Here is a 17,374-nt window from a genome sequence, read left to right on the forward strand (position 1 = left end):
CAGAAAATTTTGAATATCAGCATAAATATCAGCTATCGGCAGCTTCACTTCCAAAACCCAGAATCAGTGTTCACCCTGTTATCAATACTCATCTGAGTCACAGGATATGCCGCAATGCAACGACAGAATAGTGTGTGAGGCGTTTTCAGGCCAAACACCCCCAACCCCCCCCCCCCCACCCCACACCCCCGCCCCACCCCACACCCCCGCCCCCACCCCCACCCCCACCCCCACCCCCACCCGCCCAGCCTGTCGCCGCGCTCAATGGATTCGCCCAAGAAGTCGGTGATGCGAGACTAATCAGGTCCCATTCCAATTCTGGGCACACCGGAGGACGGCGGCGCCGGGCTCCGGGCTCACACAGCAAACCAGCAGGTGACTCCGACTCCACGCATTTTAATTGGCGTATAAAGCGATCCGGAGCCGTCCGGGTGAAACGCCGCTCTCTTCCCCTGCGGCCGTGTTTCCTGAAGCCGGGAGGCGGCGGCGGAGCCCCGACCCCGTCCTCCTCGCCGCTCGCTTTTGTCCGTTCACAATCAATGGGAGGGGAAGGAAACCCGCTAATGGCCGCACGGCAAACCCTACAAAGGCTGCTGTAGACAGCCGCTGTCGTCCAGGGAAGCAAATACATACCAATAAATCCACGATAAGCGTGATATATGATTGGTGTAAAATTAAAACACAGCGGCATTGAATTATGAATTACCTCTGCCATAAGAAATAGGCTCAATCAATTCCTGTAGTATAAATAAATGCATGAACAGGCCTCAGTGGGTTACTCTGGCATGCAGAATCCATCACCACGGACGCTAGCAGCGACTCTTTATCCTCCGGCTAATAACAAGAGCGGCCGGACATAAAGACAGCGCTCCGTCTCCGTCTCCAGCACACTATGCTGCCAGAGTCACACACACTCTTCATCTCCAAAGCACTATATATCCATTTGGAAACAAAATCATCTCAAATCTATCATTCAATATTTCTAAGATCTGGAGGATCCGGGCTGTAAAAGCGTTATCGTTTTGTCAACTGAAGGACTGAAGTTATCGGCTGCCTTTTGAAAAGTAACATAATGTGTTTACATTTTTTTTTGCTATCAAACATTATGCAAGAGCAGCTGTCAGATTTAAAATGGTGGAAATCTGATTTGGGAACAAAACGCTTGTTTTGGAGACAGCAACGAAGAGTCGATCGGAAAAACGAAATGTGATGGAAAGTGCTTGTTATGATGAAAAATACATTTGTTTTTAAATTATCAAGCGCTATCAATTATTTGTTAAATGAGCGGCTACTTTTCTGAAATATTGGAAACAATCTCTAAGAAATGACATAGAAGTGGCACAGAGACACGTTTCCTCTCTCCACACAGCCAGCCTTCCCTCAGACACATTTGCTTTTTTTTCCTTTGTCTTCTGGCAGCAGAAAGCTCTTTCCACAGCCTGGTTTTGGGGGGAGAGGCTTTACAAAAAGGAAATGTGCTCAGTCGCAGTCAAGGCAGCATGGCTAACAGGGACAGAATGCGACTATCTAGACATGCATTCATGGTTTTGTGCAACTGGGAGACAGAAAGACAATAATGCAGACACAACGTTGGGAAAACGGGGGCTGGGCTGGTTTTTGTTGCCATGGTGTTTCCCACAATGCCACGCTTCAAATGAAGGATGTGCTCTCAGCAGAAATGGAGTCTGTCTCAGTAAATGAATCCTCAGAGATCACGACATTTTACATTTAAGGATTTTAGCGAACCCCCTCATACAGAGCCAAGTGAGCAGGTTCAGTGTTGCTGCTACAGGCTGCTGCAGGGATTGAACCTGTGATCTTCAGGTTACAGGACATGCATGTTTCCCTGCTGCCGCTCCCATGTTTCCCAAATTAAACTGAATTTCTGTGAGCCTGTCAGGTCAGAAATCCTCAACACAGTCACACTGTTCAACAGAATCATAACGTCGTCAGTCAGAAGCTCACCTTGCTGCAGGTTCGAGTTTTAGTTCTACAAACATTTTTTGGGGGCGGAGCTGCACTGGAGGCAGAAATAATCTGATTGGTTGAGTTAAACCTCAGTGGGCGGAGCCAAAGAATCACATTTAAGTAACATTAGACTGAAGCCCAGTGAAAAAGAACATTTCATTCCTTTATATTCTCTGCACGGTACGGTTGAATGACAATAAATCTGCTTGACTTGACTTGACTAGGTTAGCTAATTAGCTAATTAGCTAGCTGACCTTCCAAATTCAAACTAGCCATATTAGCCTATAGCTATCTAGGTAAGCTAGTTAACTAGCTGCTGAGCTTCAGCATCATGAATGCCATGGTCATGGATGAATGGAAAAATAAATCATTACCATTTATATTTTTATTTATATTTTGACCAGAGTTCCTTCTTTGCCATTCAAGGTTGCAGTTCGCTAACCTGCGATGTCAAAAAATACTTCGGATTAGCTGCTACCTCCAGCAATGCACAGTGAGTAAGCATGGCATTTTGTAAGATTATGATGGATATCTCATTTTGGAATTAACACAGAAATCGACTGTTTTTAGGGATAATGTGCATCCTTAAAACTGAGCATTATTCCCCCTTTAATACTCCTTCTCTCTCTGAATCTGCCTGGAGGAAACGTAGCGGGAGTCCAGGTCTGATACTCCGCCACCAGCTGAGCTAATTAGGCTAATGCACTGTACTGTGGCAGTTGACTCGACACTGTTAGCATCTCCCCAGATCTGTCTCTCTGATGCGCAGCAGAGCAGAGATCACTGCTGTCGTCTCGCAGAGTCATTCTGCAGGAAAAGCTGCTGTTGAAATAAAAATCCAGTGACAAAAACATCCCACGTTTCCTCCCATTTCCTTTCCTCACGCTTCTCTATTATCCAGGATCGCTCTGGGGTCAGGGTGCTGTGACCTTTGACCCTTGACCTCCTTACTATAGAGCTGAAACGTTGGGTTGCGGTTGTAAGTTTCCCCATTCACTTTTTCCATAGGGACTGTGATTATTAGCCATAATAATGTTTATATAATGTCCGTCTACATTCAACTTGGATGTTGAGAAATCATGTTTTATTCCTGCGTTCCTTGTGAAACACTACACTACCCACAAGCTCCAGGGAGCTCCCATCAATCGGAGACGTTGCTGTTACCATGGAAACGTTGCACATGGTCAGTATAGCCAGACCAGAGCGAAGTAACAATACATTATCATATTATTGACTATATTAATTAGTATCACCGTTGAAAATGAGGGAAAAGGGATTCGATGACATCACTCCCAATGCAGTATGGGATGAGTAGTTCATTCCCACTTATTTGCCTTTTTTCCCCCATATATATATATTTTTTTCAGAATCTATTGTTGTTAAGCTTGTTAAACCTTAAAATTCTTTATATCAGGATTTTCTGAACTGTCTGTGGAGAAAATGAAGAGCAAATTTACTTCGGAAACCAGAGCGACTGAAAAGAGCACAGACAGGTTTCAGCTCAGCTGGTCGCTCGCAGCGTTGACAATCTAGACATTTCAGTTTAGCCTCCAGTTGCACTCGTAAGTCGCTCCTGCTGAGGAAAAATGTAATCAAATCTAAAAATGTAAATATAATAGATAAGGCGTTGGTGTGGGAATGTTAGCGCCGCTCCAAGGCCATCTGCATCTCACGCACCAGATGAATTAGTCACCAGCGTTTCCTCTGGCCGTTACGGTACAACGAGCCTCATCTCCTCCGCACAAGCCACGTAAACAACAGCAGCAGCAGCACAAGACAGACCTTGAATTTACATTTTACATTTCCAGAGCGACTCACGATGAGCGCAGCAGGAGAATAAGCTTCAATTCCTGCAACATTACAAGCGACCGATAGCGAAGGAACGTATTAAAGCTTTAAAACTGAATCCTGTTTTCCTTAGAACGAGCGTGTATAAGAGCCGGGGAGGAACAGTAGAAAAGTGGAAAAGGTTATTTTATGTGGATTTATTATGATACACAAAGCAAATCCCAAACAAACGGAAACAGTCTTCCCAGATCCTAACAGAGAGATCGCAGCATCGTTAATCAGCACAATCTTCCTCATTAGAGGAGACGTCTGTGTGAAAGTAATATTGATGTTTTCTGGACCGAGGCAGACTCCAGCATCAGCGGCGGCAAGAAAAGGTAAAAGGGGATTTTTGTCACAAGTTAATGACAAGAGCCGCTCCAAAAAAAAACCAACGGCCCTATTCCAGGCTTCAAGCAAAACAAGCTTCATCACATTATGGATAGAAACAGATGAGGCAGCATTGCACAAGCTGATTAAAAAATAAATGTTGTGAATATTTGCGTAAAACAAAACGCACCCTGATCTGAACAGCAAATGCACACAGTAACTGGATGTCGAATGCATCTATATAGAGTGATATGAGATTGTTATTCTTATTTTATCTCCACTTTGTATTTACTTTTCTTGTTTTTATGTCATCCTGCAAAGCACTTTGTAAACTCTGCTGTCAGATAAGTGCTGTATAAATAAAGTTTGTTATTATTACTATGCAAAGTCCGCAGCCGGTCGGATGTCTTCCACTGAACATCCTGCCCAAATATAAAGTGCAGAAATGATCTGAAAACATTTCGATTACCTCTTCATCAGTGGCACTTTGTACTTAGAGCCTCTGTAGTGAAAAATAAAATGCTTTTTCTATGCCTTTGTAAAAATACAATTATTCAGCAGTGTGTGAGATTTTCACAACTTATTTATTTCACATTATAAACACATTTACAGTGTATGTGAGCTCCTGCTGTACCATGTGTCAGCACTGTAGCTCGGTGTTCGCTGCTGAAATGTCACGGAGACAGACGACTGTACATTCACTGTACTTGACGTATGAAGTGATTCTGACTCGGCGGCTCGGTCCGTCCTGCACGCTGCAAACGGCCCGTAAATCAGCAGCCGTTTTAGCCGTTTTAGCATTTTGACGAGCGCTACTTCCTTAATCGGACTCGCAGTTCAGGAGGAAGACAGAGCAGAGCGGACTGAGGCTGCGATGCTAGCGAACCCCTCCGACTCTGACAGATGATTTCCTCCACGGTTTCTCAGGCGGCGTTGCCTTCATAAACCTGCCGTTCACGCCTAATCTACGGCGCCGCCGACGCGTACGCCGCTACAACGCATAACTGACAGCCCGCACATTAAACCGACGTCGTAAAAATCATTTTTAATTTTCTCAGGCAGGGGGTTTCGCCACCGAACGTTAATTGCTTCCCTTTCGTCCAAGAGGGGGGGGGGGGAAGCAAGTCCAGAAATATTAGGAGGAGCTGGACTGACAGGAGAACTCCTCATGTGGAGAGACGACGGTGACGGTGACGCTGTCGGCCCGCCGCGGCCTCGTCTGATCGATGTGGCACTTCACTCTGCGGGTTTGTTTCGCCTGCAGGCTGCCGACTGCCAGAGGAGCGCAGATTATTCTCACCGATTTTGTTCAAGGTGAAGAGAGACGATAGAGGAGAGGTGTGTGGATTAACTCCCTGTGTGAAAACAACAGTAACCGGGCACATTAATTAGCATCACGTGATCAATCATTACGGTTGTTTACAGTAGTGATTCTCCACCTTTCAGGCTCATGACCCTTAAAATGCTGCTCATGAGTTGTTTCATTTGATTAAATATCAGAAGAGGCTTAGAAGCTTAAAACTACTCGACATGATAATACATTTGTGTAGTAGAAATCTGTTTTTTTCCTGTCCCATGAATCATCTTGCGGCCGCCCAAAATGATCTCACGACCCACTGGAGGGTTGCGACCCCCAGGTTGAGAACCACTGGTGTATGGGATAGGTGAAATGGTCGCTTTTGTTGTGCAGGCAGTAGAAGAAGAGGTGGAAAACTTGGGTTCAAATCTAGTCTGATAACTCCATTATTCAGCTGAGATTTCCTCATTAGCCGTTTTCTGTGTGCGGGTTGATTTTCCCTGAACCAATCACAGTGGCCGACGTATCTGAACCAATCACTAGTGACCGACGTATCTGAACCAATCACTAGTGACCGACGTATCTGAACCAATCACTAGTGACCGACGTATCTGAACCAATCACTAGTGACCGACGTATCGCCGCTCTGACGTCATTTCAGTCACATGATGCTGCAGCCAGTCAGCCTCTACATCATGTTAGCAGACATTTACCAACTGACCCAAGAATGACGTCCATTTGGACTAAAATATCATCTTTGCAAAGACAATCTGTTGGTTAAGGAGGAGATTTCAACGAATCTATTCTGCCGAAACGCCAATGAACGTCAATGAACTTTAGTCCCGCCCACAAAGGCTCTGATTGGTTCGATCGTTTCTCTGAGAGAGAACAAGCCGTTGACGAGGGAAACAGCAGACTCTCTGAATCGCTCCACAACATCTGAAGAGTGGAGGGACGAGACTCAGGAGTCTGGAACCAGGATACTTCAAAGCATCCGCCATACTGAAGTGTCCTACCATCCCTACCAGCTCCAGACTCTGACCTCTGACCTCTGTCCTCCCTGTAGAGAAAAGAGAATTCCCCTACAGGAAGCAAGGTATCACATTATTAAAGCAGAAAAAGCCTTAAAAACAATCTCAACCTGGAGCGAAAGCGAGATCAAACAGGTGGATAAATCAAACGCTCGCTGTGCGTTCAGATTTACATTTTTATGGCCGAACCTGATCTGAGGCTGCGGTCGAGTCAGATTACACCTTGTGAAGTGGAAGTGGAGTATGTTGCGTCTGATGCACTGCAAAAACTGACGCTTAATTTATTTTATCTTGTCTCCAGACTTATCAAGCTTATTTTAGGAACTTTTTAGTGAAATCATCTCACTGCACTGGCAGATAATTCTACCGGTTTCAACAAATTGGACTTTTTTTTCAGGAGAATGTAACTTGATTCAGGACATTTACTTTTAAATTGTCTTGGAGACAGACAGATTTTCTTCACTGTTTTATGATGATTTCTTGAAAGAAGTCATATTGGCATGAATCAAGTGAAATTTACTGAAACCAGCAAGATTATCTGCCAGTGCAGAGAGAGAATTTGACTAAAAATATCATGAAATAAGCTGATAGGTCTGGAAACAAGATCAAATCACTTAAGTTGTTTGCAGTGTGTCTGTTCTGTGTTGCACCGTTCCCTTGCACTGTGGGTGACATCCTGTTCCTGCACCATGTGTCAGTATGGATTGATGTTGTTCAGTTGTCAATAACGTTTTTTCACAGGGAGGACGTCAACATGGCTGCCGTCCTGCTGCAGGTTATAGATCATTTCTCACCATTGGCAGCAATGTTAAGAAAACAACTTTCTGTCTCCTCCTCCTGTCTGTCATCACTGATTCTGTGTTTCAGTAGATAATAACACAACACAGCTGTTGTCACTGACATGTCTCTCTGTTTCTGCTGATTCCAAAAAAACGGAAATGTAAGCAGAGGATTTTTCCCAGGAAAGAGCGACCAGACACCGGCTGTTCAGAACAGACAGAGGAGAAGATTTATGAACCGGATATAGGCTGGATCACTGCTGAGTTAGAGCAAGCAGGGATAAAGACTGGCAAAAATATGAAATGACATATGAAAATGTGTCTGATTATGACTTTAATGTGATTTACTTTTTTGATTTACTGCAAAAGAACTGCTTTTAAAGTCCTGAACTGTATTCTCGAAAATGACAAAATCCATAGCAAGCAGAATAAAACCTCCGTCTCCGTTTGCTCTGTGACATTTCTGTCTTCTTCACTGAAGGAACCGGACATCACTGACTTCATCAGCACAGACAGACAGCTGGTAGGAAGTAGGAAAACTGATAGATAGGAAAACTGTTAGGAATTCAGCTGATGTTTTGAGTGATCAGGGAGAGTTTCAGAGTTTTGCTCAAGGACGCTTCAGCAGCACCAACTGGGATTCAGCCTGTAAGCCTGCGGCCCGCAAAACTACAACAAATAACACCGACAGTTTGGCATTTGCAGACTTCCTGCTGACAGCCCCCCCCCGACCCCCACCCCCCCTCAAAAGGCGAACCAAAGATCACCTTGACTTTACGCTGCGTTTTATCCTCCAGGTTTAATTAAACTCTGAGAATCATGGCAGATTTAGAAAGTCCACATCCAGCCGGTTGACAAACACCATTTATTGCCTCGTGAAAAACAATTAAAAGCGTCTGTCTCCCCGTAGCGCTGCAGATAATTGGTTTGCCCCGAACTCGGCTCGTAAAAAGCGATCGGTAGATAATTCCTCCTCAGCTGGAGAGGAATCCGGATCCGACAGCGGGAAAATCTGAAGCGACAACGGTGACGAACGAGACGCGGATTGATCCGCTCACGGCCTGGACGATATCATCTGTCACATACACACTAACATGCTGTTTACTTTCGAGGAGGCTCAGACTGAAGGAGCGAGCGGGCAGTCGGGTGAGGCTCGAGGAGGCAGGCGAGACCTGAACTGAGACCGCATGGTGAATCCAGCTCAGCTCCTGCGGTGTGAATGTGAAAGTCTCCCAGCTGTAAGGAAACAGGATGTGAACTGAATTGGAATGACAGGAAAAATCCATGAAATTCCACTTCTAAGAGAGTTTGTCTCTACTCTAAACATTATAAATCAAAACATTATGAATCAAATAAAAGACAGTTCAACAAATCAGACACATTCAGTCATAATGTATGGATTACCATTACATGTTCTGCATCAAATACCAGCTGGAAGGAACGTTTCATTTTACAATATTTAGTATTGATAATATATAATACTATGAGTAATCTCAGATATGTGGTAAGAAAAATTTTAAAAAACATGGAATTTCACAGAATTTCATTGAATTAAATTAAAAATCCTGCAATTCCAATTCTGTTTCCTGCAGGTTTTCAAATTCCATTTCCTCAGTTGAATTGGAGTTGATGACATCATTCATGAATTGACCCCTGAACCCTGCTGTTGACGGACACAGTGGCTGCTGCTCAGGATTGAACCGGCGACTTTACAGGCGCAGGACGGTCTTTTCTAACTAATATCTACAGGTTAGCTATTTCAAAATCCCGCTCTCTTTTTCCAGATCTTAACGAAGCATTAACACCGCGACTGTACAACATGTTTTTCCTGCTTCTCCCGACTTTGTTTACATAACTCCCATACTTCTCAAGACCTTGAAACTATGTGAAGTGAACTTGCCACACTCTCCCAGATCTTCACTCCCTCTTCCCCACAAAAAGCTTCCATCTGCAGATCAACGCCGGAGCTTCAAAACCGCATTTTATTTGTGCCGAGCTCCAAAGGCAAGTTGCTGTCAGTGGAGCGAGTGATGGGGAGGCTGAGCCGCTGATCACAGGAAACAGAGAGGGGGGGTGGGGGGGAGGGAGGGGGGTCCTGACACCTCCGAGCCTCCAGAGACCAGGAGTCAGTAGCGGCGTTGCCCTTGACTGAGACGCAGGAGTCAACAGCCGCCGCAGAGTTAACGGTCTGAAAGTTCCTCCTACACAGAAAACAAACCCAGCTGCAGCCGGACTGAGAATCTGGACTCTGAGACTCTGAGACTGCAGCATGAATATACATTATGTTGTGTTATAAAATATACTGCATCACAACAAAGTGCCTTAGAATATCGTTTTTAGCGTTGGTAAAGACAGGGAATCGAACCCTCAACCCTTTTAACAAGGCCTTTGCTTTGTGTTGCTTTTAATGGATCTTTGTTGTCGGTTTTTATGCACTTAGTATTTACTGTGTAGCGCTTTGACATTTACTTTGTAATGAAAAGTGCATTACAAATGAAATGTATTATTATTATCCTACTATAAAATGAGGAAAACTCTGTCTGTCCGTCTGTCTGCATCCATTTTGCTCCTCAACGGGTTCGCCAATCAATCTGAAACTGCACATGGGCATTGAGCATTGGCATAGGCAGGGACTGACGAAGCTGATTTTTCCATTTTCCCAAATTTACGCTGTTTATGTGCATTTTTGGCAAGTCTGCACGTAGTTGTGGCGCGCGCATCCCCGGGTATGGACTAGTTATTATTAACTCTGGAAGTGTCAGGGCCTTGTTCTGCCCACTGACAGGGACTCGAACCCCCAGTCACAGCCTCTCACAGCCTCTTTGCCGTCTCTGTTTATGCATATATAATATAAAGGAAGCCGGTGTTCTGCCTCCTGCTTATTAAAGAAACAGATATGTGATCAATCAGCTGGGCTTGCGTGTAAATACTTAAAATTGCCCGATATGAAAAACCAGGGTAGCATCGTTATTGTGCCAAAAATATGATTAATGTTGTTGTTGCTGGTGTCTGTGTCTTGAATAAATTGAGTTTTTTCAGAGGGAGACAGAAAGGAGAGAGAACATCTTGTCGTTTATCATGTGTTTGTTTCTGCTCGATTACGGGGGATATAACGCTCGTTAAACCATGTCAGCTGGTGATGGAGCTTCGCCCAAACGCAACCTTCCCAAAATATAACTCCTTCTCACTAACAGCCGCCTCCTTCCAGCCTCCTTAACCTGCGTTTTAACCGATGGAAAAGTGCAGAACAGTCCTGTGTTAGTACTGTGTAACGACCGCCACTTTCCTCCTGCTCATTATTTCAGTAGTATTATTGTGTATTATTGCTTACAACACGTTTCTGTAGGTTAACACTAGGGTTTGACTGTTATAGATTTATATATACCAATATTTTGGGACTTAAAAACACCAATAGTCGATTTTTTGACCATTTTCATGGCAAAATATGTTTTAAAAGTGACAAGTATTCTATGTTTTCTGTGGATTTTTATTCTTTTCAGCGTGCAAAAGCCTCTGAAACAGCATTTAGACCGTCATGGGACACTAAAACTCTCCACTGAAACCCAGGAGAATAATAATAATAATAATCATCATTATAAAATACACGCATGGATAGTTATGTGGAATCCGATCCAAATGTCTCATTAGAATCAATTCAGGTTCAGATCTTCCCATAGACAACCAGTGCAGTATTGATCAATTCTACAGTCAATTCTACAGATCCCATTTTTACCAGAAGCCCCACATGGGCCCGTGTGTTGGTCTGACCCTCGTTGAGACGCAGGTTACCACAGTGTGAGGTGGAGCGTCTCCTCTCTGACGGGACGCTTTGTCCCACAGCGAGGAGGCGAAGCGTCTCCCGAGCGCCGAGCCACTTCATCCTGCTTATGTTTCTGCCCAAGGGCTCCAGAAGACGAGGACTAGACCCGCTTCAGATTGGAGACTTGCCTGAGCAGCCACAACAACCCCCCGCCCCCACCCCTACCCCCCCCTCCACTCTCTGCAAAATCCATTCATTTACCTGGCTCGATACTGATTTCCCAGCAGCCCGAGGGGCGTGCTCGAGAGCCCGCTCTGAATGACAACTAATTATTTGTAAGCAAGCCAGGTATATCTGCGAATTCCAGACAGGCCTAACGATGGCTCTGGCAAGCGGGATCTTTTTTCATGCCATAAAACTTCATATCCCGCGGTAGCACCTGAATCACACGCCTCCCTCCTCTATTTGCCGTAATGTGTTCTGGTCTTGGGGGAGAAAACCCTCCGCCTCCCTCAGCTCGTATTTCTCTCCCCAGCACTTCTCTCTCATCCAGCCTCATTCTGGGCTCACAGGGATATTTTGTTCGGGACGCTGCGGCTCCGACTCTCCACGTCCTTCGTTTTGCCTGCTTGTAATGTTTCTTACCGAGGGGCTTAAGCTTATTCTGATGTTGTTCTCATCGCACGCTGCTCTGGATAAAAGCGTCGTAAGCTAAATGGCTAAAATGTAAAATGTAAACGTCGACGACAGAACATCAATATTCATCTGCGGCGCCGGTAATGTCAGAGCTCATGTTGAAATTTTAATTAAACCCATTAGATTCAGCGGCTTGATGGGGACTGTTCCAGAAAATATCTCTGGAGCACGTGAGCTCTCCTTCAATCGGCTGTCGCAACGGGAGGTAATGAACCTTCTGAATAGTGCACGAGCCGCCGTGCACTATCAGCCGCGGCAGCAGAAGGATTTCAAACTTAAAGACTTTGAAAGCAATCTCCCATGAGGCGCGTGTTTAAAAGCCTCACAGAGGGCCGAGGTATACAGCGGGATTTCACTTATTTTAGCAAGGATGGTGAGCACGGTCCTGATATAAGGAACATAATGTGACTAGGGCTGCAAATAATTTCACTATTGAGTATTTTATTGATTAATCATTTAGTCTATAAATAATATAAATAATAATAACAAATGCCCATCTCAGTTCCCAGAGCCCAAAGTGATTCTTCAGATTTCTTCCTCAGTCTGACCAGCAGCCAAAAAAACCCAAAGGATTCATTTAATAATGAGATGAAACAGAGAAAAAGCAGCAAATCGTAGCGTTTGTGAAGCTGCAACCAGCAAATCTTTGGATTTTTACTTGTTAAATGACTAAAATGATTATTCGATTGTCAAAATTCTAATCGATACATTTTCTGTCGATCGACTAATCAATTAATCCACTCATCGTTTCGGTGCTAAATCTGACTCGGCTCATCTGAAGCCTCGGTCACACTACAGGAGCGGCCACACCTCGCCTGACGAGGGCAGCTCACACTGAACGACGGGGCGGAGATGAAGACGAAGATGAAGACGAGGGATCACACACCACCTGATTCTGTCTTTCAAAAACATTTTCCCATTCGTCCACAACAGTTCACTGTAAATACAACTGGCAAATTGCTGTTCTGTCGTCTCTTGCTCCATAGTACAGAAGCTACAGTTTACAAATGCATTTTGATATTATTACAAGTGTGGTTATGTTATGTGGATTCATCCAGGCACATTGCCAATTTATACCATTTTATATGAGATATATTTATTCGTCCAAATAAAATTGTATAACAACTTGAGTAACTGGAGTAATGGGAGTTGGGAATCTCACTGATGTAAACTATGTGAGCGGAGTTTGTTGTTGTTGAAACCGACTTCTCTTCCAGTTCGTTCTCTTTTTCTTCTCCCTTGAGCTAAACTCTCATTGGCTGTTGCCAGGATCGCTCTCTAGCACATTTGGAGAAGTTTAATCAAACTCTGCAGCGTTTCCTCCTTCAGTTCAGTTGGTCTGTCCAGGTGAGAACGATGACCTTTGACCTCTGGTGGCACCAAATAACGGCAGCAAGAGTCTCTTCAACAAGAGAACTGCGGTGCGGTTCGTTAATCCTACCGACTACAGGAAACCACCCCGAAACACAAGGGATTATGGGTAGAAGGAGACGGATGCAGTTCCTCATGCTTGGACACCAGAGAAGAAGAGACAGACAAGTCCATCATGCTTATATAAAGGTACAGGAAGTGGAATCAGATTTGTTTTGACCGCCAGAGATCTCTAACCTGCAGAACGACACGTCACCAAAACGTGTCCAATTAACAGCTACATGTGAGTCATGTGACAAGCCCTGGTTCGCTGCTAATTGGACAGTGTGAACCTGAACGAACCAAATACAAAAATACAACAAAGTAAACTGTTGTATTTGAGGATGATCACACCACTTGGATCGCTTCACACCACACAAATCCTTCAGAATCCGTTAAGATAATCTGTGGTCCAATTAAGACTTAGAATCGACATACAGATCAGTTTGTGTGACCTGGCCTTTAGCTTTAATGTGCCACATAGGAGACAAACCACACTGAGACCAGCAGGAAGGAGGGGGGCTGAACACATGTGCCTCCAGAAAATGATTCTTTACTCGGAGGAAACAAGCATCCCTAATATAAAACTCTGCACACCGCAAAATTACACAGCGCAAACTCTGGGCTGGATTACAAGAGCAAGCAACATGTGGAGGACAGACATGTGGCGGACATGTGCAAAACATACAAACACACACACACACACACACACACACACACAGGCCTACTGAGTTTCATGTACCAGAGTAATTTTCATTAATCTCATTTGTTTCTCAGTGTATTTCGCTGACGATGACATGAGAGCCAGACAGAACATCAATAGCCAACAGTTTCCCACTGAAGATGACTTCTGTCTAAACATTTGGAAGCAAGACAGTTAACCGATAATTGTTTGTCCATTTTGTGCTGCTGACATTGCTGTGAATCTGTTGCCAACACTGTAATGTTTTAAACCGGAGGAGAGGCCGTCGTCTGAACGTTATCTGACTCTGAGAGAGAGACCTGGTCTGAGTTTCCAAATGCAGACGCTTAGCATCACAAATCTATCAACCATTTGGCTCCATCATGAAAGTCTGCTGAAGAACTGTCTGTGTGCAAATAACGGCTAATATAGAAAAACCAGCTAGAAACAGAGAGCTAGCTGAGTCAGCTTGTTGTGGTGTGGCTGTAGATCCATTCAGTAACGTTCTCAGTAAAAGTGAATAGTGTGATAAGGTGGATTTGTTTCCAAATTTAGTCTCTACTCCAAAGTACTAAGAGTTGTAGCTTTAGAAGAGTCAGCTCTGCTAAGACACTAACATGCTAACGCTAGCTGCTACTAGATACGTTAGCTAGTGTGCTAATCAGATGTGTTAACAACAAGACAGTGATGTTAGCTGACCCGATACTATGGTTAGCTAGCTAACAAGCTGACATGATCTAAACACTAAATCAATCAGCAGCCTCTACTCTGCATCCTCCATAGTTTCTCCACCTGGTGGATCTGAGGGAAATCTGCTGGATCGCTTTACGGCACAAAACAGGAAGAGGTTCTTCTTCTGTTCTTCCAGAGCAAACGGAGCTAAAGCTGAAAGAGTTTCTGGCAGCAGATGGTGGAAGGAGGGAAAGGAAGATGGAGAAATCACTTCCAACATGTTGATCCTCTTCAGGGAGGGGGAGGGGGGGCAGGAAGCAACGGGGATGATGGGAAATGTAGTCTTAATGTGGAGAAACACTAGTACCAACAATAGGGCCTACTACCGGAGTGAGATAGAGAACAATCGTCTCCAACATGCTGTCATTAACAACGTAGCAACATTAATCTAACAATGATATACTGCATGATATTTTATATGCATATACAGGCCTAACAGTTTAGCATCCAGAGAGGACGGTGTGCTGTAAACAGTTTCTCCACAGTGATATTTTCCATTGTGAAAATGGTTCCCTTGAAACTGTGTGCATGCCTGCTGCTCCCAACAATCTGCCAAAAGCCATTTTGCTGTTTTCCTGCAGCTGAAAAGCCTTGCTTTCTGAGGAATAATAGTTTTGAAAGCAGCACAGTCAATTATCTAGTATCTAGGCCCAGTGCGGTGGAACAAGGTTATTGCTATGCATGGACTAGCAATGTGTGAATTAGACTTCCGTGCTAAAATCAAGGTATTTGGTTTGGTTAGTGAAACGGAACATTTTCATTTTCCTCTGCAGAATATTGCATTATGCTCCACTGTGTTCAGCCCCTGTACAAGAGCAAAGATCAGGTTCAGAGTGCATTGATCTGTGATGGAAATGCTCCATTTTTAATGCAAACACAGAGTAGCATTGGAAAAGGCAATTCTGCGACTCATTAATAAAACATGGATCAACCAGGTTATTTCAAACACTCCAGAGTGACAGCTAACACTCATCTACATGTGTGTGCATCAGTAGGCAGTTTTTATGTTTTAAATATTTAATAACTGACCTGAAGTTTAGAAAGGCACTAAATATAGGAGACAAATATCACAGCAAAGAGCAAAGACTATAAGTCCCTATAAGAATATTATAGGAATACTGTAGTGATGCCATAGAAAATAAAATAATAATAATAATAATAATAATAAGTAGTAGTAGTATGAGATCACTATAAACTCACTATTGTATGCCACAGACACTCTTTAAGTCCCTATAGGAATATTATACCATATGAGATAAAAAAAAAAGAAATACTATAGAGAACTATAAGGTCACTATACTCACTGTTGAGAACCACAGACACACTATAGGTCTATAAGCCTATAATAAGAATATTATCACCATAGTATATTGATTTTTCAATATCATAGTAGTAATATTAGAGGGATTTTTTTTTGTTAGGGTTAAATGATCAGCTTCAAATTATAATGATGGGTGAGCTGTTAACACATACAGTCCTATAGGAATATTATAGTGATGCCATAAGAGTAAAAAATAATACCATGAACTAAGGTCACTAGTCCCTAGAGGAATATTATAGGAATATTATAGCGACACGATATATAGGAAGATAAAAAATACCATAAAGAACGATAACAGGCGCATTATAAGTCCATATACGAATATTAAAGCCATAGTATATCGATTTTTTTCAACATTATAGGAATATTATACTGACTTTTCTATATTATAGTAATATGACTGTGATTTTTTCGATGGGGTTCAATGCTCAGCTTGAAACTGCAATGACAGGTCAGACCGTATAATGTGACACACAGACAGTCCTATAGGAATATCATAGGAATATTATAGTGATACCACAGGAGATAAAGACAAGGTCACTATAAACTCACTAGAAGACCCATAGGAATATTATAGGAATATTATAGTGATGCCATAGGAGATAAAAAATACCATAAAGAACGATAAACAGACGCATTATAAGTCCCTATACGAACATTAGCCTATAGAGCCATATTATATTGATTTCTCCAACATTATATCCAATATCATAGTGATTTTTGTCCAGTATTAGAGTGATTTTTAAGTTAAACGGTGACAGAGTGCGCGCACAGAGACAGTCCGTGCACAACACACACACACACACACACATTGATTTCTCCAACATCATCATAGTCATCATAGAGATTTTTGTCCAATATTAGAGTGATTTCTACGCTCGGGTTAAATGGTGACAGACTGCGCGCACAGAGACAGTCCGTGCATAACAACACACACACACACACACAGAGAGAGAGAGAGAGAGAGAGAGAGAGAGAGAGAGAGAGAGAGAGAGAGAGAGAGAGAGATGCAGCAGCCTCACCTGTGCAGTCCTTGCCTTTGCCCTTACACTCCCCGCTCTGTGGGTAGGACGCCCGCGTCCCCGGCAGGCAGAGCAGCAGAGCCAGCAGGCAGCAGCCAGCCCAGCGGCCGGCACCGGGACACCTCCCAGGGCCTCCGACCATCATGATGCCCACCCACCACCAGACTAAACACTCGGCTTTCAATTCAGACGCCTACAAAGGTAAAAATAAAAGGCATAAAAACACGCTGAACGAAGAGAGGCAGGGACGCAAAGCACCCAGGGTCTCCCGGTTTAAACAACACAAAGGGCTGGACCGAAATGGTCTGCGGGTGTGTGGAAGTCTTTGGTACGGATGGAGAAATGTGAGAGAGGTCTTTGCTCCAGATCAAGCCTGATTTCGCAGTTAGGAAGCCTCGGAGGCGGTCCGGTTTGCCCAGGATGGCAGCAGAGGCAGCAGCAGCATCCTCGCCGTCCGTCCGTCCTCTGTACCGACGCTCCGGCTCCTTTTTTTTTTATTATTTATTAGGACTTCTATCT

General features: G+C 43.8%; 1 protein-coding gene across 1 annotated transcript in view; it reads right to left on the reverse strand.

The window, feature by feature from the left end:
* The window catches only part of tmeff1a (transmembrane protein with EGF-like and two follistatin-like domains 1a), an 82,728-nt gene extending 65,728 nt beyond the window's left edge, over window positions 1-17,000 (reverse strand). The window contains exon 1 of the mRNA XM_078287893.1: window positions 16,856-17,000. Coding sequence (XP_078144019.1) covers window positions 16,856-17,000 — 145 coding nt within the window. The remainder of the gene's footprint in view (window positions 1-16,855) is intronic.
* Between the last annotated feature and the right edge of the window lie 374 nt (window positions 17,001-17,374).

Source organism: Centroberyx gerrardi, chromosome 13 (assembly GCF_048128805.1).
Source record: "Centroberyx gerrardi isolate f3 chromosome 13, fCenGer3.hap1.cur.20231027, whole genome shotgun sequence".
Classification (NCBI taxonomy): Eukaryota; Metazoa; Chordata; class Actinopteri; order Beryciformes; family Berycidae; genus Centroberyx; species Centroberyx gerrardi.